Consider the following 20,929-nt stretch of genomic DNA (forward strand, 5'->3'; position numbering starts at 1 on the left):
TTGCTGGTCCTGCCACCCAGAATGGGAACAAACAGGTCTTAAACACGTCTTTAAAACAGGAAGGACAATTGGAAGACGTCGTGGGGAAGAGAAAGCTAACTGCAGGCACAGTGACAGCTGTGAAATAGATAAAGAACTGCTGCAAAGAGGTGGTGACGGGTGGTAAAGAAAATGAGGAGTTGAAAATGCAGCAGGGAAGATGAGGTGCAGGCATTAGGAAAGAATATGTAAGCATTCAGGATGGCAGTGCCCTGGGAAAAAGCACAAGGACTTGGTGCAGATGCCATGAGTGCTTCCAGTTTCACAACAGGTTAGACAGGCATCTGTAAGAAATTACTTGGGCATTCCATTTGCTATAGTTTTTTCCTAATCCTGGTTTATGGTGATCACAGATGGGGTAGGCCTTATAATACTCCTATTACAGGAGGAAAAAGTTGCATTTATGGACTAGTGGTACCCTGTGCTATGGAGCAGTACAGCTCCTTAAATCAGTGGAAATCGCAAGCGATTGATGACTGTGCACTGATCTCAGGCTCTGAAAGCTTAAATGGGATTTGCGATGACTGTCTGACCGATTTCGTCATGAACAAGATTAAAGTGACTGTTTGGTCAGGTGACAGTTTGTGATCGTGTTCCAGTTCAGGGCAGAAGGCTACTTAAAAACGCCAACGCTGGTAGCGCCGAGACAGATTCAGACTGTTCCTTCCTCGTTCTCTGACTTCATGTAGGCAGTGTTTCCATTGCAGTGTTGGCTTCCCTTCTTTTTTGTAGCATTCTTGCCCTCAGCTGGGATCCAACTCGTGTTTTTGGGGCCTTCTGGGAGCTTTTTAAGGTTTGCTGTTCTGTAAAAGGCAGTATTTCCCTCTGCGTAGAGGAGGCAATGTAGAGTGACTACAGAGGGAAGAGCAGGTTAGTCAGGAATTCCTGAATCCTGCTTGTGTGTGTGTCTGTGAGCTCAAATAAGCTTATGTGACGAGCGTTATTGTTCCTTAAATACATTTTGTCTCCTAACTACTCGCTGGCATCTTCTGTTGTAGAGTGTTTTATACAGACTGATCCCCTGCTCCCACTGAAGCGCTGCTGCCCATCTCACAGTTTTCTTTGCAGATAGGAGAAGCTTGAACCTTCTGGGGTAGCTTCTAAGAGCAAACATCTGCACCATTTGGATCGTATCATGCCGTGGGTTATGCTCTGAGTACATGCGAGGGAAGGCTTTATGCTGATAGGTGCAAAATGGTAAATGAGCACAACTAGTAGCTGAATTATTCTATGTGTAACACTGCGGTTTTGTCCTCTTTCAGCCATACTTTCAGAAGACAGAATTTCCAGTGAGTCTGCCTGGAAGAATAAAATATCTATATCTGCCCTAAACACTCCAGAGCCAGCAATGATGCATGAGCCTTTAGTTGGCAGCCAGAAAAGGAAAGCAAGGAAAACTAAGATCACACATCTTGTCCGAACAGCAGATGGTCAAGTGTCAGCAGCAGCAGGGACACTGGGTAAGGAAACTGGAGCTTAAATTTTGTTCAAACTGAATGGTTGGAGAGGGTTTGGGAACACAAGCAATGTATCAGGGGAGTGTTTTTCAGTTAGTTTTCATACCTGCTTAGAAAGGTCCTTCTTTACAATACAAGCATCGATCAATTGAGAAATCAGCCCATGATTGCCAGATTGTTCTGTTTGAATGCCCAGTTCTGTCTCCTCTTTCTGAGTATTTTTCTTCAAGAGCTGAGAGCTGATACAGTGGAAATGAAAATGGGAAATGGAAAACGGTTACCTTTCATCATACGTTTCCAGTCCAGCAAAGCAATTACACTGCACCTAGTTATAGGATGCAATGAATGAAACTCCATAATATGACAGTCAATAACACAGTCCTTGCAGGAGCACTCTGCAGTTAAGATAATCTGTCAGGACTTGTGTATCTAAAACGTACAAAAAAGCTCTCTGGCCTGACCTAAATGATCAAACTCAGTTGAATGCAAAATCAGTAAACTTCTTTATAAACCTTAGTACCGTGCTGCTGCCAATAGCTTGGGTCAGAAAGCACTGCCGCATGAATCAGATTACACTTGTAAAATCAAAGTACTGAAAGTAAAGATGCTGTTAACACCAGACTAGTCATGTATCGATGGGGCTGCTGTGAATATAAGGGTTGGATTTGCAAGCTTAGCTTTCTTCTATTGCAGAGGAGAAGCTGAAAGAGCTGCCACAAAATACTCTTCAGAAAACACAAAGTGCAGAAACAGATTGCAACAGCGAATGCTCCAGAAATGCAGACACAGAAGAAAATCATAGTATTACATCAGATATGCCAGCAGTGTCTGCGTTTTTTAGCTTAGCTGCTCTGGCAGAAGTAGCAGCCATGGAAAATGTACACAGGTATGGTTTTCTTTTCCCCTTGTTGTTTAAGTGAGTAGTGTGTGGCTGCCAGCTTGTTCCGAAAACACGTGAATTGCAGACTGTTGAATTTGGCCTGTGTTTCCTCTGCCACAGCTTGCTTTGAATGTCTGTTTTACACCATGTGCTTAGTAATGTTCAGTCTTCACCTAAATGACAATGTAATCTATTTCAGTGCTCAGTAAAATGGTGCACCCTGGTAAGCTTACCTGCTAATTTTTGTGCATAAACAGCTTCATATGTTCCTTGGGACCCTAATGATTGAGTGTTTCTAATTATCAGATGCCATTTGTCAGATAATAGCAAATTTAAATACCTGTTGCATGCTGATTTGTAGTTTTTAGTGGCCTGAGACCATAGAGAGAATTCCACACACTTTAGCTGCAGTTTTTATATTGAAGGTAGCTAACTTGTTCTTTTTGCTCTTGTGCTTTGCTGGGTAGGAAACAAAGCATCTGCAGAATGGCACAGGGCAGAACAGCATTGGGTGGTGGAAAGCCACATTAGCTTGGGTTGGTCCTCTCAGTTACTTGAGTAGACCATCCACACAGATAAGGTGGAGAATGTGCAGGTTACTTAGGGCTGTTGGATCAGATCCTGCATGGTAGGCCTGTGATGGAGAGAAACCAATGACAGCAAGTCCTCCTTGGCTCTTAATTATCCAACGTTGTTCTTTTATGCTGCAGCTTACTGGAGATGAAACCCCATCCTTTCCTTCAGTGGAAAGTCAGTGAGGAAGTGCTGGGCCAGTTTGAAACTGCCACAGCCTCTGCAAATGGCATTTGGCAGATTGCTGCTGCCTATAAAACTCCACAAGGCAGCAACTGATGAAACCTGTTTACTGTGGCCCCAGTGCCCTGCTCATTCCTGTGTGTCCAGGCTGCACATCAAACACTGAAAGGTTTTTTAGGTCCGGGGCTCTACAAGAAGCAAAGTCATCTGAACCCAGCCTGCAAGCTGTTCTCTGCAGAGGCTGTTGTCTTGCTTGAGTAGCACTGGTTTGGGTGAGAAGTGTTTTCACACACTGCAGTCAGCCTGGCCTTTCCTCCTAGCATTGCAAACCAAGTGTCTTCTACCAAGGCAGCCAAAGTCTGAACTCGTTTGTCATTTTCTGTGGTCAGAAGTGACAAAGGGGGACTTGGGGATGTGCTGTGCCAAGCTCTGCTCTTACTCACATCCTTGTGGTTTCATTCATTTCCATTAACGCTAACCAGAGTTGCACAAGAGCAGCAGGATTCGCCTCGCTGTGGTTTTTCCCTCTGTGTTCCTTTAGGAGCTCTTATCCTCCTCTCATTCCTGTTGAAGCCAGCCAGTGTTTTACATAGCCTTCTGTTGGGTCTTTGTTTCTTACCCCCACCTTTTGTCATCTCCTCATGCAGCTAGAGTAAGGTAGCACCTTCCATGAGGCCTGAAAACATCAAAGGGGCAGATGCCCAGCAACTGTTTGCAAACTCCAGCTTGTCATCACCCTGGATGACAACGGCAGAGGACTCTTTCCAGTAGTAACTTAGCCATGTCTCTTGCAGACTTGGCAAATGGAAGGGAAAACAGAAACCTGACTCTGATGGGCTGGATGCTTCTCTGTTTTCTATTCTGTTGACTGTTTGCTGTCTTTTGCAGCTCGCTTCTTTATTTGCAAATAGCTGGAAATGAGAATGTTGGCATTAGAGGTTAACTTGATGGTTAGGGGTTTAGAGGTTTGCTTGCTGTTATTTCTTCAGTGTCTGATTTTAACTCTTAGGAATTTCACAGTCTTGAGCCGTGGAAGCCAAACTCCTTTATAACTGTAATGGGATCTTGTCTGGAAGTGGCAGCATGGTTTTCATTCGAAGGCTTCTGTTTAGTTTTGTTTACCTTGAGCATGCCCCCGTTAAGCACTGGGAGCCTGAGCTGTGTTTTATGCCAAGGCCACTTGACAGCACTCCGGCTTTGCAAAGCACATTGGTACCTCCGTTTCTGCTGGGGTCCTGTTTGTACCAGAGTCAGGTAGAGTGGCCTTTGTGTAAACAAGAAATGGACCCCAGATTTTTATTGCTGCTGATGACACCTCCTATAACAGAAATAGGACCTGACTTGTGAGGTTAGGTAACAGGCAGTGACGTGCTTTGTGTGTGTATTTTAAGAGGCAGGCTGCAAAGGAACTCTCCCAAGTCCATCTGCTGCAACGACTGATGTTGGATTTCCAGCACATAAATCTGGCACAGTTTTATTTTTACGATACCCTGTGGCAGGGGATCGTTTGTAAATGAACACTGCTGTAGTAATGGAAGAGATGTGCTGGGCTGATGAAGTGTTAAGTCATGAAACTTGGAGTAATCCCAACGTGGAGCTCTGCTGATTAGGATGTTTCCATATTGCTTAAAAGCTGGCTGTTGACTCACATTAACATGATACATGCCTTTGTGCATTTACCTTCTTTGCCACACATGAGCTGTGCTCTCTGCTGCTGAGGGCTCTAAAGAGTATGCATAACAGCAATACATGGGCCTCTGTAGCAGCAGGTAGTTACAGTGCTGTAATGTTGGATGTTAAACCCTATCACGTTGCACTTTCCATCCTTTCTGGTCTGATAAAAGCACCTCCCATGCTTCAGATAATGATGGGTGGCTTTTCTTTTCTTCTTTTGCAGAAGTCAGAGGGCCACACCTCTCCCACACGATGGACAGCCAAATGAAATGTCTCAGGCTCCAGTGCTTATTTCCTGCGCTGACCAGTGAAGCTCCACTTTATTGTAAAACATTGTGCTTTACCTAATACCCTAGCCTTGTCTTTACCAGGGGAAGCTAGTCAGTCCATATGATGGAAACTATAGACTGCAAGCAAGTGCTTTTTGTTCTGAGTGGCCCAGAATTCCCTGGAAGCCAGATGTTAGCATCTTGGGCCGGGTCCTCAAATCGGAGCCCAGTATGTAGGAGGGTGGTATTAATTGTCTATGAATGAACAGAAATGGAATGATCCTAGAGCTTGCTTTCTATTGAAGGCTTTTAAACAGTAAATAGGTGGTTGGTGTGAAAAAAAGGCTGCCTTTACTGTTAGCTCACACAGCATCTCTTTTACCAACCAGAGAGTACGGCAACTAGTTTCGTATAATACCTAGTTATTCTAAATTAAGAAAAAAAAGGAAAAAAAGAAAAAAAACACAACAAAAACACTGACGCACTGCACTAGTTATTATTAGATATTCTTAGTCATTTTTGTACATGAAGATTTAAGTTCTAAGATGGTTTATATTAATAGGTTATGCCTACATTTATATTGTAGAATGAATTTAAACCCTGTTCCAGAGAACTCACGGCAGCCTGGACAGATGTACCATTGTTAGCGGTGTTTGGGCAGCCATGTGGTCCAGATGTTCTGCACTTTTATATTTGCCACCGGCGTGGTAGAGTTTACTGGGAGAAATTCTGACAGGCGATCTTTGGGTTTGTTTCTTTTTCCTTTAGCTTTGAATAACCAGGATGATGTGCATTAGAAGAAAGGAGTGGTGTATGGAAAAGAAAATACTGCAGATAATTGACTTGTCTTTCATGCCTTGGAGGGTTCCTTTATTTTTGCATAGACTTGGTAAAACTTTCCTGTAAACAAAAAAAGTACTGCAAATGCGTTTTTCAAAAGTGACCTTAGTATTATTTCACCGTTCGGAACAACCTAAAGCCGTGACTTTTGGATATACATGTGCACCAATACACATACCTTTTGCATCTCACAGACACTGGCGTTGTTGTAGTTACTATGCACAGTCCAGAACAGCTTCAGAGTTTGCGTAAAGGGCCAATTACAGTTTGTGTGGGTAAAGTGGCAAGTTGTATACAGATAAACTACAACTGAAGAAGAGTCACCTTTGACTGAATTCAGACAACCAAACAGATCCATCTGCCAGTTTCTGTCTTTGCTTATGTTGAAGTTTTGTGTTTTGCTCTCATAAAACATCCCAAAAGCAGGCCAAGTGTATCACTTGGCCTGTTACCTTCGCTCTCTTGACTTACACTATTGTATAACGAAGCATTGATTCCTACCAATAGATGCAAAACGATCGCTAATAATTGATCTAAAGCTACAAATTCAACAGGGTACTTCTTCAATAGCACAAGATGTTTCCCTACTTTTTGCATTGTAGCACAACAATGTACCAAATTGGACTCCAGCAATAATTTTCTATTAGTCTTCGTCATACCGGCTGAACTTTTGATAGTATTAGATTGAGTTTGAAGTTCTTTGAACTAAGTCTTTAAATGATGCGAGTTTACATCATTCTATCAGGCATTCTTATTTATACTTGACTGAATTGATAATGTGTTCTGGGGTTATTTTGTAACTAATTTGATGAAATAGCCATATGGACAGTAACTCTATTAATCCTTGCTAGGTTTAGCCTTTCATTGTAGTGGTTGAGTGAAGGTCTTCGGTTCAGTGTCAGGAAGCATACAACACATACCACACGAGTTGTAACAAAGGCTTAAAGGTCTGACAGAAGGCAGGTAGCTGGGGAAGTGTCACTGAAACAGCACCATCCAGGATGCATGCGTTGGAAGAAGGGAACAACAGCAAGAGGACAGCAAAATTAATGAGCCAATGAGTCAGTGGAAAGGCTTTTTACAAATTCAGGTGAATCCATGACTGAGAGCCCCTCAAATGCCATTGCAGCCTATGGCAGTATTTTTAATGAGATTTTATTAAAGTTTTATAACTTCTTTTAACAAGACAAGAAAAACTTCAGAGACTTAAAACTAATGGGTCACAGCTAGGTGGCTGTTGGAGTTTTGGACCACTTTATAATTAGCTGAAATCCAAATATGTTACAGTGCAGGCCGTTCACGTTGACAATGGTACTAACTTATTTCTCTAGAAACCTTTAGAGTAGATATATTTTTGTCAAAGCACCCCATCCTTCCTCGATTTAAATTTCAATATTGTTCCTGAAGATATTTCTGTATATTAATGGTACCTTTTTTAAAAGAAACAGAAAATTACTTTTTTCTATATGAATTAATATCTTACTTGATCTGCTTTTCCTTGACTTTCCCTTAGAGAGGGGGTAGGGTTGGGTCAGTTTACTGGATATGACTGTTTTCAGATACTTATAAACCTTTTTGTAGATAATGCTTAATTTTTAAGCGATTAGGCACTGAGAGTAGCAGAAATCCTGCAAAGCTTTATAGTTCACTAGGCATTTGCCTTTGTTGGTTCTCTGAGTGATGTCTTGATTTGAGTAGCTAGGAGTTTCCCTGAATCTACTAGAAGGGGTATCAGTATTTTCAGGTAACAAAGTCTGTTAGCACAACAAAAAATTTCAGACCAATATCTTACTGTATTGGGGTCGGGTTTGGTTTGGGTTTTTTTTTTCCTTGTTTTGTTTTGATTTTGATTTATTTCAGCTGCTTTCATTTTGGAAAATCTTACTGCTATTGTGTGTACTTCAGTATACCAGCAAACACTGTTACCCGTTCACACATTGTCCACAAATGCCTCTAGAGAAGAAATTGTTGCACCTTATGTATATCTCAAGCAAACCAAAATATGATGCTTTTCTGCTTTGTTTATTCTGAATATGTTGTATCATATTTTACTGAACCCATTTTAACTTAGCTAAAGCTATCGATATTTATGCATTTCACATTATTTTCTGGATCTGAACCTGTGTATAAATCTTTCTTTAAAAAAAAAAAAAAAAAGAAAAAGAAAAGCATTCACCGTAGTCGTCCTCTGTGACTTCTCCATGGGAGGGGGGAATCTTGTCTCAAGTGTCAAATGCAGTACTGTCCCTTGGCTTTTATTTATTTAGCAGTCTCTGGTGTCTCGTATGTAGTTTTGAGGTATACAGAGTACATTGTCGTAGCTGAAGCTACAGATCTAAGCATCTAGGAGAAGATTACTGTAATGTTGTCTTCGTTGTTCTAGTACTGTATGCAAATATGGGAAGAATGTTCTGCAGAACATTTGAGATGCAGATTCTCATCCCCACAGTAGGTTATTTTCCAGATATTAGACCAAATCAATCAAAACTCAATGATCTTAAAGGTCTTCTCTGAACTAAATGATTCTATGATTCTAAAAACATCTATGGAGATTACTTAATGCTCTGCTTATGGCAGGAACTACCCCTTGAATGTGCTGTGATTTCAGAAATAGAATATATTTATTTAAGATGACTGAATGCTCTTTTATACTAATACAGTATCCCAAAGTCATGAGCGAGAGACTTCTTGGTAGTTTGCGTTTCTGTTTTATAGCATTGGTGCGTGGCTTTTAAATTAAAATGGTAAGTGCTGTTGGAGAAGGGCACAGGAACAAGGGGCTGGTAGAAGCGTGTGAACTTGTGGTGTTTAAATTCCAGCTTTGGTATTTATTATTTGAGTGAAAGCTGCCTTTGTAGCACAAGGATAAAGAGCACTTTGCAGTTTGTATCAAGTAGAAACCCAAGAGAGTTGTAACTCACATCAGAACGAGTGGATGCCTTATTGTTTGGATGCTATTTTTTGGAACAGGATATTAAATTGAAGCAGTTTTAATTTCCACTGCCTGCTTAGCTACTATACAGATACAGAACAGACAGAAGGCAACAGTTGTAGACGTGGGGCAGCTAAGAGAGGATGAAAGGAAAGCTGACCTTTGTTCTCAGTATGGCAAAGCAATGGCAGCAAAGAGGAATTAGGGAAAAAAGATAGATGTATACATATATATATGTGTGTGTGTGTGCGTGTGTGTGCCTGGGTATGTACACTCTGCAAAAAGCCCAAACTGTATGATAAACGTGACGGGTCTACAGGAGACTGTAATGGATGTTGACCCTTGGAATGCACTCCCTTTTTGTGAATGCTGAGTCTAATATGGCTACCTCTCCTCAAAGACTACTTTTGTTAACTCCCATTTGCTTTCAGACTTGATCATGTAAACTTGTCAGCCATTGATACTGTTTGTATATCGCTGTGTGCTTTACTTTCCCAGAGCCACGTTTATATAGAGCAGACAACGTGAAGGCTGAATATACAGTGATAGCCAAACTATGTTGCTGGAGCGTTTTTGTTCACCCTCTGCCATGGTCATATGGATTGCAGGGCACGGGCAGTGTAGGTAACTGGTTCACTGAAATCAGGGTTTGTAACAGCAGAAAACGCAGTGCTTGTTGGAAGGGGGGACTTCAGATATTGCCAGAGGTGATGCAGAAAGCCAAATGCTGCTCTTGAAACTTATTCTGGAGTTTATGCTTGCAGTCCTGATTTCACAAGGAAACGTAACTGGTGTGTTGTATACCATACGTTATCCATTAGATGCTGTTTGTTTGCCGTGCTCGTTTGGTAGATTGTAGAGCTCCTAGGTATCTTTGCCATGTTTTGTAATACTTGTGGCGTTCTCCTTGCCTTGTACATATTGCGGAGCTGTCACCTCCAGCTGCCAGGATGCTGAGGCACTTCAGGACCCTGGGTGCCAGGAATGAGTGTGTTCAGGCTGTGAAAGAGTTACTTGCCTTTTGCCCTGAATTCCCCAATAAATAAATAATAATTAAAAAAACCCACAGTGAGGTTATATTCTCACCTGTTTAGAGTCATTTATATACTCAGTATTTTCTACTGAACTGACAACTTTGAAGGAGCTTATGAGATGGGCATATATTTTATGTTCCCCCACTAATTCTTCTAAGGCAGGAATCTAGGAAGACTTGACATGAGATCTCCACTCAACAACACACCTAAGATTACACTGAAAGCCATCCTTACTTAAAGGGGCAGCATTGTTGCTTGCACTCCGACAGTACAGGAGCCCCGATTATGGACCACTACGCTCTTGGAGTTGGGCTTGTGAGATGTTTCTGGGAGAGGCACATCATTGTGACCTAGGGACTTCATTGGCATGGAACTTCAAAAACAGCTGCAGATAGCTGAACATTTATGGAGTTCTCCCAGAGAATTACACTATAGCTTCTGGATCTTGACTGCTACCACACTGTATTGGCAAACGCCACCAACCAGGCTTCTTAATGTGGTGGTCTAGCCTGCGGTTTTCACCCCTGGAACTGAACCTTATTTCACACACACACTGCTACACTTTAATGAGTGGACAGGGCTTCGAAGGCAGCAAAAGCAAGAGAGGCATGTATGTACATGTGTTTGCGTGCATGTATACATACGCATGCACACACATCAGAGTGCAGTGTCATACAACATGTTCCCTGTAGCGCAGTGTTCCTGTGATAGGTCATCAAACATGAGGTTTTTCAGATGATTGATAGTTTTCCAACTTTCTTACTGGATTTCAGCTCTTCCCTTCAATGTTAGACCAAAAGGTGTGATTTTTAGGAATCACACCTGAAAAAACCCCACCGCCACAGATCCTGCTGACCTGGATGCTACAGAAGCCACCATTCTCAGCAGTACTTGCTTTTAATAACCAGTATCTGTTGGTAGTTTTAACACAACTGATTTCCTATGATCTGTCTTTCTTAGAGCCCAATCCTCCCAACTTTTATTCTCACACGTAACTCCTCTGGATTTTGACCCAGTATTTGGATTTTTTCTCTCCAAAGCTTGGTGTAAACATGCCTTACAATAGTTCATCTCCGTCAATGGTAGAGCAGAGCTACTGCCTTCTTAGATGTGTGTAGATAAAAGTCAGTAAGCACATTTTTAGAATGTTCAGAAACCTCTAATTTGATATTTTTTAAGTGCACATGTAAGTCATGTGTATAAGATGCTAAACTACATTAAACTGTGATAATAAAACTGAATAAAATATTTAATAAAATATTTTAAATATTTGATAAGGACCTTCAAATAGCTTTATGTTCATTCTATTTTGGTTATCTAGTGTGTGCCTGTAAACAGTTTCCCATTTAAAACTAATGATTACAAATAAATACTGTTCAAATGGAGTTGCTTTGATACTTCACCTGCTTTACTATCAAATGGTTGTTCACTTCAGCATATGGCTGAGGTAGCAGTATTTGCAGCATCTTTTTAGCTGCAGTATGGATTTGTTGGCTCTTTTACACTTAAAAAGAAACAAGCTCATTTTCCACCTGAAAATTGAAGGTGCCAAAACCCAGAGGTGGATCCTCAGAACTGGAAGCTGTATTTCCCAGTCAGATCATCCATTCGGCTCCTACACGACTGTGAAGATGTCACGTATTTGCAGAGAACTTCTGCCCGTTTGCTTCCATGAGTGTATGATGGGATCTTCCTTTTGACTTTACAAACTTCCAAGCCTGCTTCAGCACTTTTGACACCGTTGGAAACATTCATGGGCCCATGCAAGTGCCCCAGAATTCAGTGGTTTTATACTGGTATAAAGAGGGAAACTGGGGAACAGAGGGAGCCAGGACTCAATGCAGTTAGGCTGTGGGAGAAGCATCAGCCTTTTCTCCTGAACATCCCAGGTATCCACTTTGCATTTGTGGATTTTGTTGTCTTTGCACAATTGGGAAGCTTATTTATAGTCTGCATCAATAGGAGAGAAGTTACCTCACATGAAGAAGCCTTTGCTATGGTTTTGGTCATTGGACTGAGAGAACCCACTCAGAAATGAATTGTCTTAGAGATAAGTAGCAAGTGTCATCAATGTTTAAACTTAAAAGTCCCCACTACTTCACAAACTTATTTAAACCAGGAATAATAATGCCCATGTATTTTACTCTCTTGAGTCTTGAAAAGGAGACTCTTGTGGAGTGTCTCTTCCTGTCCTTGGATGCCTGAAGCCTTGATTGCACTGTTTCTCTGATCACAGAAGACCCAAGTACAGACTTCATGAAGCCGGTAGACACCGGTTGCTCACATGGGAGCAGAACTCCTAACTCTGAGTCAGAACATAGCAGAAGGGAAGCCTTCAGTTGTTTCTGTTTTTTTAACTATGTGCCATTTACTCAGGAAAGTAGAAATGTGTACAGTCTTGCACTGCCTTTGCTGGGTATGCGTCAGTATGTCTGCAAAGAGACACCACGAATGGAAGAGCTTCAGAATTAAAGGCCACATAAAGGTCATAGTTGAAGGAGGTGGGGGGGTAAAGCTCTGATTCAGTGAGCAAAAAAAGCTGGAAGAAATGAGAAGAAATACATATTCAGTATAGTATGCTCAGTCAGGGACATTAAAGTTGCTATTCTGGGGGGTTTTATTACCAGATTACCTTAAAATGGTCGTCTTCATTTGTCAAACTCCCATCTTGTCTACTCTCATTTTGTTCTTCTAGCAAAAGACCTGAATTCAGCTAATCCGATGCATCTAAGTCTGGTTTGTTACCCAGCTCTCACTCCTGAAGCACTCACTGCTTCTTGCAGCTGCAAGGCCTTACACTGACACTTTATTATCTGTCAGGTAAGATAAAGTTCCACTAATGCTTTTGGAAAAACACGGGGCAGAAAGGCATCGTCTTCCTCAGGTGCCATGCTTGTGTGGGTGCTCCGACACCGTCCCATCAATACCATTTGTTGGGTCCTTTTCATTGTTCATCTGGAGTTCTTCACCATGCAGCTATCCCTGCTTTCAAACCGACTTCTTTCCCCCAGTGACAACATCTGTGACACACAAAGTATACCTGAGCATACCTTTCCCATGCTAGATACCAGCACGTGGAGCCGTCTGTTCTTCAGTGGGATGCTAGCACTTCATAGCAAAACACGAGCTGCATTCCTGGATCAGCTGCAGAGTTCTATTTTGTTTGCTTTCAGAAATAAAACCTGTCAGATACAACGCCTACCACCTGTTCAGTGTCAGCTTCTTTTTGCGGACTGTTCTTGGCACAGGAACAGTAAGAAACTGAGCTCTAATATAGTTGTATTTAAAATATACTCATCAGCTAGGCTTCCTTGGTTACTTTCTGATAGGAGAAGATAACAGGTCTTCAGCAGAAATAAAGCTAGCACAAATGTAGCTGTCTCAACCCCAGTTCAAAATCCAGCCTGTATGAAGCGACACAAAAAGTTTATTGTCTGGAGGAGCAGCACATCAACCTATTCATCAGCCCATGAAACAAGAAACTACTTGAAACAGACCCAAAAATCAATCCAGTTGAGTCAGAATGTCAAGCTCAGCACTGAAGTGTTATTTTCTGAATGTGAACACCCAATGCTTCAATCCACTCTGTAGCATTTTATGTTTTACTTTTCTTGCTGTAGTGTTTGGGTATGGAAAAGTAACATGAAGAGCGTCAGGTCCATTTTGCACCCTAGGTCAGGTTTGCACGCTAGGAGCAGGCTGGTGTTTCCATCAAACAACATCCAATATAAGAAAAGTGAGAGAGAAAGAAAGACTTGAGCTCTCAGGGGATATCCTTCCCATCCAAAAACATATTTGGAGTATGTCTTAGATATATGTCCCACCAAAGGCTTCCCAGTCATGGTAGATCATCGTGCTCCAGTCAGATCAATTTGAGCATCAGTTCCCTTCCTTTACAAGGTCTGGTGGATTCTCTTAACACATGGTCAACACCTAGAGTTACCATCTCATTTCAGGCTTTCCTACTATGAAAAGTCTTGATTCTTACATGTTTTAATGAGTGTTTAAGATTCTTAAAATCATATTGCTGCTGGAGATCTCAAGATTCAGCAGCATGTTGCCAAGAGTTCCAAGGTCTAGTATCTCAAATACCAACACCAGAATGCTTTCCATAAAGGGGTTTATGTTCTAATTGAAGCCCTCTAAATGCAGCTTGCAAATTTGAAACATTTTGCCATCTTTCAGCAGTAAAAGAGAATTTGGAAGTCAGATAATCCCAATCTATCAGTAATTTAAAATCCTTGGTTCCGGTATTGGTGTCCACTAACATTGGCTTTTGTAGTGCCACTGAATCTTTATGCAGTGACCTAGCCCTGACCTATACACGTCACAGTAAACCCGGGATCTTGAGTCAGTGTATCTGCAGTCTTGCAGAATCAGTGACTTTGATTCAAATGGCCCTTGCCATCAGCATAGGTCAGGTTGATGTCACCTGAAGCAAATTCATTGCGTGTCTCTGGCACACAGACAGATGCCCTGTTACATTCTAAGATGTTGCATGTGGCTTGGTCCCCACTGGCTCTGTGAAAGCCTCGTTCTTGCCCATGGGTGAACCTGTCCAGGTATCACAGTTGTGTTTGTCATGCAGCAGGGCTCTGGCACAAGCCTCTCAGCCTCTACCCTTCAGGGCAGCAGAGTGTATCTGTGCCACAACAACTCTGTCCCTGCAGCTGGGATCTCTTCTTGCCCACATCTGCTCAGATAACAAAATGAACCCAGCTGGGACTACAGCAGTAAAGCTATTCAGGACCTTCCTGAACTTCCAGGAAGGCAGCAGTCACAGTGAGGAGTGTAATGTGTCTTCAGTTAGAGCAGCTATGTAAATGGTGTGCAGAGATTGACAAGTTACGGCAACAAAGCCGGGTTTCGTTTTGTTTGGAAGAGCAGTGTTTCCTAATGGCAGTGAGGTGGCAGGGTAATTACCGCCGCAGCAGATGGACTGTTGCGTTGTCTTCAGGAGGTTCCAATTTCAAGGGAGAGGTTTGCCAACTGGTCTAAAAAAGAAAGGAAGAGGAGGAATTGCAGTTCTAGTCTGTGGCTTAGGGTGGGTGCTGTGTTTTGCTTCAGTGACTGCAGCAGTAAGTTTTCAGTCAGAAGTAATATGTGAGCTACTTGAGATGCAATGCAGTTCTAAACCATCCCATTCACCCCTCAATGACAGATGTATTTGGCACGTGGCGCAAGTGTTGCTAATGAGTGCTTCCCTGCTTGTATGTCATAAATAGTACCAAGTGTTCATCAGCGTTTGAACCAGTGCTTAAGAGAATACTTCCTGTGATGTTTCAAGAAAATAGATGGTGCTTGGCTGGCACAAGGCATAGTTTTGTCCTGGAAAGGAATGGAGGGAAGCATTCACCATGTGACTGTTTAATCTTGGTACGCACTCTTTTTCAGAGCATCTACTGGTAGCTATCTGCAGTGTTCTGTATTTGGGATGCAGTTAGTTCAGCGAAATTAATATAGTTAATTCAGTGAAGTTATTTAATGAATTCTCATGCAGAAATCCACAACAGCAAGGAAACCTCTTGGGGATGAAGGGTTGCCATGTGCAAATGCTAGACCTCATGAGGAGTAGGGCATATAAGATGCATGGCTGCAGACCTAGGAGCCAGGCTGCTGGGAGGTATCAGCGCAGGTGCACAGTGTAACTCGGCTGACTTGCGTGAGGGGAAAACAAGGGAGCCTATGGTCTGAATGTGAGGACAGCTGTATTTATAACCCATTCAATTCACTAAGCCCAACGTGTTGTCGTCACCGTGTCCTCGCCAGAAGGAGTTTGAGGGTTGCTATGGCGGGAGGCTCCGATGATGTACTGCTTGTCCTTAGCATTTCCTGTTCACTGGTTCCCTGCAACTCAGTGTTTTTAACTTCTTCCTGGCTCTAGAGGCGGTCATGGGTGCCTGCATTGGTACTAAACTGGACCATAGTGGTGCGTGGTGTGTTAGTGGTGTCTGCTCACAGGTGCAGCAGCCCCACTGCAGATTTAAGGCATAGCCTGAGCAAGTCACCTGAATGGATGCTGTTCTGCTCAGTGCTGCAGAGGGAAAAGGCTGTTGTCCTTAGCTCACTGACAGCTTTGCTTAGAGCAGGAACAGCAGAAATACAAGGTGCTCATAAAAAGCCCTTTTATATATATATATGTATATATATATATACACACATATATATCTAAATAAAAGTGGAGCAGAATTTTACTCAACTCCCTACACACAGCAACAGGATCCATTCCATCTCCTAAGGCTTTTACATAAAAATTGCCTGCAATACCTGATGTTTGCTGCCATGAGCTCCAGCAGCTGAACTAATCACACACTAATCATGCACTGTTATCTTATGAATGAGCAAGCAGAAAGTATATATATATGTTTTATGGATTTCTGTATCCAATGGCAAAATGTACCTGACATACCTTGGTCATCAGGAGGTGATAGTAGCAACCATCCCCAGGCTATCTCTAGAGCTGGGTTTTTACTTCAGTGCTGTCAAACAGCATGGATACAGATGCATTTTTGAAGTAACCCCTTTATGATAGTGGTAGTCCTGTGTGAGAACCATGAAAACACCAGAATATGTAAGAGTCGGTATAAAAGCATTAGTTTTGTATTCACCGATTCTGGTAATCTGCACCTAGCTTAAAAACCTGAGACAGGAAAACAGATGGGTGCTGTTCCACCTTGGCAAAGTGATTCTAAAACTGATAGCCAGCAGTTGCCAGCAGGGATTTCAAAGCATCTTTAATAGGGAGATAAAAACATACTGTTAACAAATCTGGGCTTTTAGACCCTTCAGAAAATACTTCAAGTGCTTAGCAAGATGAGTGGTTTTTTACTACTGTTGATTAATTAAAAAAACAAATACCCTTAGTTTAAATGTCCTCAAATAAGCAGAAAAAGGTAAAAGTCATTTTTCAGATGCCATGCATTCCCTCAGACCTAGATGGGAGCCCCTTGGCAGCCCTGGCCTGTCACACTTGGCACTGCTTGTGGGAGGATGTGGTGGCATGGCTGGAATGTGCGGCTGCCTTCGGCATCAAACCACTGTCCCATAAACTTCAGCCATTGGAAATCCATTGCCATTGAGTTAGAATGGACATAAACAGCATAGAAGCTGTTTAGAAGTAAGAATTGGTTGGGTTTTGTCACTTTTGTCAAATCTGCTGTGCAATTGAAAATGCCTGATACTTGATAGAAGGAAACCTCTGCATGGTTTTGTTTGTGTTGCTGGAAGTTGGGAATGTCAAGCTTCACTTACAAGCTTCATAGTTTCCTTTTCAATCGTCTTACCTTGCCTTTCCTCTCCTGAGCAGCTAAAAGCTTGATGGACATCAGTGGCAAACCATCCCACTGGTGTTCCGTAGGGTAGGCAGTGTCGCACCTTACCAACCTGCTGCACAACACTGAAAAACCCATAGAGAGTGGCTTTTAGTTAGTGGTATTTAAGGACATTTCTCCTCAGGCGTGCATCAAACCCAGCTTCTGCAAATGATAGGCACTAGGAGGTGGGATCCTCCAGCAAAGCGGGTAGAGCAGCAAAGCTGGGATCCCCAGGCCCTTCTTCTGCCCAGCTTCCTCTAGGACAGCCCAAGCAGCACCAGTGTCAGGATATGTCAAATATGATGAATTATTTACTCTTCCAAACAGTGTATTGTTAAGAGCAGATTCCCAGGATTCACAGTGAAGGAGGATTTGGTCTGGTTCATTTCCAGTGCATGGCTTGTTATGGGAACTAATGTACCTTGTACATGTTCTTACGTAAAAACAAACCAAAATCCCCTTAAGCACTGCTTATTAGACCTGAGACATTTGTGTTAACTCACACTGAGCCTTAACTTGCTGAATAGAGCTCTTTTACCACGTTTCTAATCTTAGAGGGGGGGAAAAGCCCTCAGACGATTCAATTTTCCTTCTCCATAATTACTGAAGAAACCCATCAGATCCAACAAGCGTGATAGCGGTTTTCCCAGTTACCCTGCCCATAAAGCCTCACCTAAGCCAACAGGTAGGCATGGGGGAGCCTGCAGGGTCAGGACAACGTTTCTGTGAAGTATCATTTCTTTCCCTTGGCAGAAGGCACCCTGGCCATCGGGAAGCATGGCACAGCATCCCCACTGCTCGGATAGGGAGGCCAGCTCAAGGATGTGGATAGAGCCCGTCAGCACCCGCTGCAGAAAGCTGCAGTAAGAGCTGCACCTGCAGCATTCACCTATCAAAGCGAGGGCTGTTGCTGTGAGTGCCTTGTCAGTCAGTAAAGCGTGGCTTTTGGTTGCTGTATCTTCCCCTACATCTGTTTGAGAGCTGTGTGTGACAGAGCTGGTGTGGGGTGAGCGCGTCGCGGTGGGTTTGAGCTGGTTTCATGCTGGCTGTAACCACACAGGACACTTGCTGTTGTAACCTCCGGCTGTCTCCCTGTGGTGGTGGTGGTTGTCTCCAGCCCCTGTGCACATGGCGTTGTTGCTGACGCAAAGACATCCTTAACCTCGTGTTGTTACTGGGCATTGATTTGATCAAGAAACACGGTTTCAGGACGGATGCCACGGACTGCCATAGTTCAGTGTGGCACGAGATCACCTTTTGTTCCCCCATGTGAAATATATAAAAGGAGGGGGTGTAGGCAATCAGTGCATCCATGAATCAAATTTGGCATTTTCCACCTGTGTGTCTGCCTCGGTGAGGGCACATCAGCAGGATGCTGAGGTAACTGTGCTGCAGGAATGGTGAACAGATGGATTCCCACAGCCATCTGTAGGTGAGCGTGGCAGACTGCTGCTGCTGTTCACTTCCTTTCATTCCTTGTGGGTTGATTGCTGTTAATGGTGTTATGTTCATTGTGTGCTATAAGCCAGCTCAGAGGAGGTCAGTGTGTGAGGTCAGCTTTGAGCAACTCTTATTATGTGAACTGTAGCATCATAAATCATTGTTGCAGTAGCTGTGTTTGTTGAGGAGTCTCACAGGGGTGGACCATGCTTTTCTCTGTGCAGAATACCCATTACTGGGAACAAGCACCCAATTGGGAAGCACATCCCTCAAGCAATGGGTGCAAACGCCTTCGTTTTCTGCTCATCCTGGGCTGTCAGGAAGCTCCCTGCCCGTACACGGGTTGCTGTGCCTGCTATACAGACAACCTCCTGCAGCAGTTGGCAATCACAGAGTGTTGAGAGGAAAAGCATTTAATGGCTAGAAAAGGAACCAGGTGAAACAGAGCAGGTCAGAAAACACCATTTCATCAACAGGCTTGTGAGTGGAAAAAAATGGCACTATAAAAGGGGAAGTTAAGTGATGAACTGGTCTTACCCAGGCCCAGTAACCACCTGGGCAAGGATGAGCCAGCACTGGGAGATTTGGGCTGCTGTTTTCACAGACAAACTATGAAATACATTGAGTGCCTATCAACCTGCACTTCAGTTTAGCCAATATGTTCAGCAACCCCCAGCTTTCACAATTGATATAATCCTCAGCAATGCCTGGAGAAGGGGAGGTGTTTTCTTCCATGTTTCAGTTTCTTTCCTGCTCTGATAGACTCTTAATCCCTCATTCTCCCACTGATTCCCTCGCTCCTACTAATCCCTAGAAACCCTACCCAGGAGAAGCAAACATAGGTTGTGGTGGAGTCAAAAGTGACGTTGCCACAGGTCAGCCTGAGCATGACTTCCAAGTTAAACCCTTTTCCTCAGTAGCTGATTTTGTATCTAGTGTAAGTGTTTCTCTCTTAAAGTTTGCCTTTTTATCCCCCCTTCCCAGCGTAGCAGGGTGCTTCGTGCATTTTCCTTGCTACTATCAGCATGTCCCTTGAGTCCTGTAGAGCTGAACAGGGATTACTGATGAGACTGGAAATTAACACTGATCCTGTAGCCCTTGCAGGCAGAAAATTCATGTCAAAACACACACAAAAAGGGGCCATTTTCCCTTCTGTTGGGCTTGCTGTGTAACACCAAGGGTAAAGCAAGGCCCAGATACATAAGTAAGATGAACTAACGCTCTGTGGCGATGCAGGGAGTGAAGTGACTTGAGTGTTGAACAGTGTTTTTTCATACAGTGGCTTTGCCAATAGGGGCAGAAGAATTTACATCGTGCACCATACAGGTCAGCTTCTAGCTTTTGCACGTGCCTCTCTTCTTGTGGTACTTACCTGCATGCTCCAGGTGGATGCCTGGATCAGATAGAGAAGGATACCTGCTGCTCAGATGGCTAAGGTGCTTCTGAGGTCGCTATGGAATATCATTCTGGAATGTTCTAGCCTTAGTGTTTTATAAGCAAAGGTGCAGAGGGCAATGCTGAATTCAGGAAGGATGTGTTTGCCTGGCCAGTGACAGGTATGCTTTTGAATACAGACCGTCTGTCAACCGTCATACTGCAGATACATCCTGTTCCATCACGGACATCCTTCTTTAAAATACCCATGTTCAAGCTTTCCTTCAAAACATCAGCATTATTATGGGAAACAGTATATTTAATTGCCACACTTCCTGGTTTGCACTGTGCTGGAACACCCAGCAGAGCAGACCCTTGTGCTCTGTGGTGGTACTGTGCTGAGCCCCGCAGGATGGATCCTGGCTCAGCAGGTCACAAGGAAACATTGCAGGCTCTGAGGGATACCTGGGTATGTGTGAAAACAGAACCAAAGCAAGAAACATCTCTCCTGCCCCCACAGACACCTTGCTTGGGTTTTCTGTCCAAATGGGACCCCCGTGCTTGTGCTGCTGCAGTTCAGGTCTTTACTGGGTCTGAGCCACTTACTTACCACTGGGGTGGTACCCAAGGTAGAGTGATTGTGCATCAGGATGTCATCTCTGATTTGGGATGAGGCTCCTAGAAACCCTTACAGCACGGGGTGTGTTAAGTGCTGTCTGCATCATGAACAGAAGTGATGCTGCACCTCATGAGCATTGAAGCCTGGGGAGGGTTGGGGCTGAGAGCACAATGATATCACTTGTGAAAGGACCTTGTCCCTCTATTAAAAACAGGGTTTTTTAATATCCCTGCCCATCTGCATGTGTATGCTCCCACTTCACCTTTATGAGTGGACCCCGAGATGCAAACTGGGAGCAGACA

General features: G+C 43.2%; 1 protein-coding gene across 17 annotated transcripts in view; it reads left to right on the top strand.

Moving 5' to 3' along the window:
• Window positions 1-9,935, top strand: part of BBX (BBX high mobility group box domain containing) — a 136,398-nt gene extending 126,463 nt beyond the window's left edge. For all 17 annotated transcript variants that reach the window (XM_061350583.1, XM_061350582.1, XM_061350569.1 and 14 more), the window contains 3 exons: window positions 1,302-1,499; window positions 2,190-2,382; window positions 5,030-9,935. In XM_061350583.1, the coding sequence (XP_061206567.1) occupies window positions 1,302-1,499; window positions 2,190-2,382; window positions 5,030-5,117 (479 nt within the window). In that variant the 3' untranslated portion in view covers window positions 5,118-9,935. The remainder of the gene's footprint in view (window positions 1-1,301; window positions 1,500-2,189; window positions 2,383-5,029) is intronic.
• Window positions 9,936-20,929: the final 10,994 nt, after the last annotated feature.

Source organism: Neopsephotus bourkii, unplaced genomic scaffold, assembly GCF_033783945.1.
Source record: "Neopsephotus bourkii isolate Nb327-2 ecotype Australia unplaced genomic scaffold, CSIRO-AGI_Nbou_v1 NB_532, whole genome shotgun sequence".
Classification (NCBI taxonomy): Eukaryota; Metazoa; Chordata; class Aves; order Psittaciformes; family Psittacidae; genus Neopsephotus; species Neopsephotus bourkii.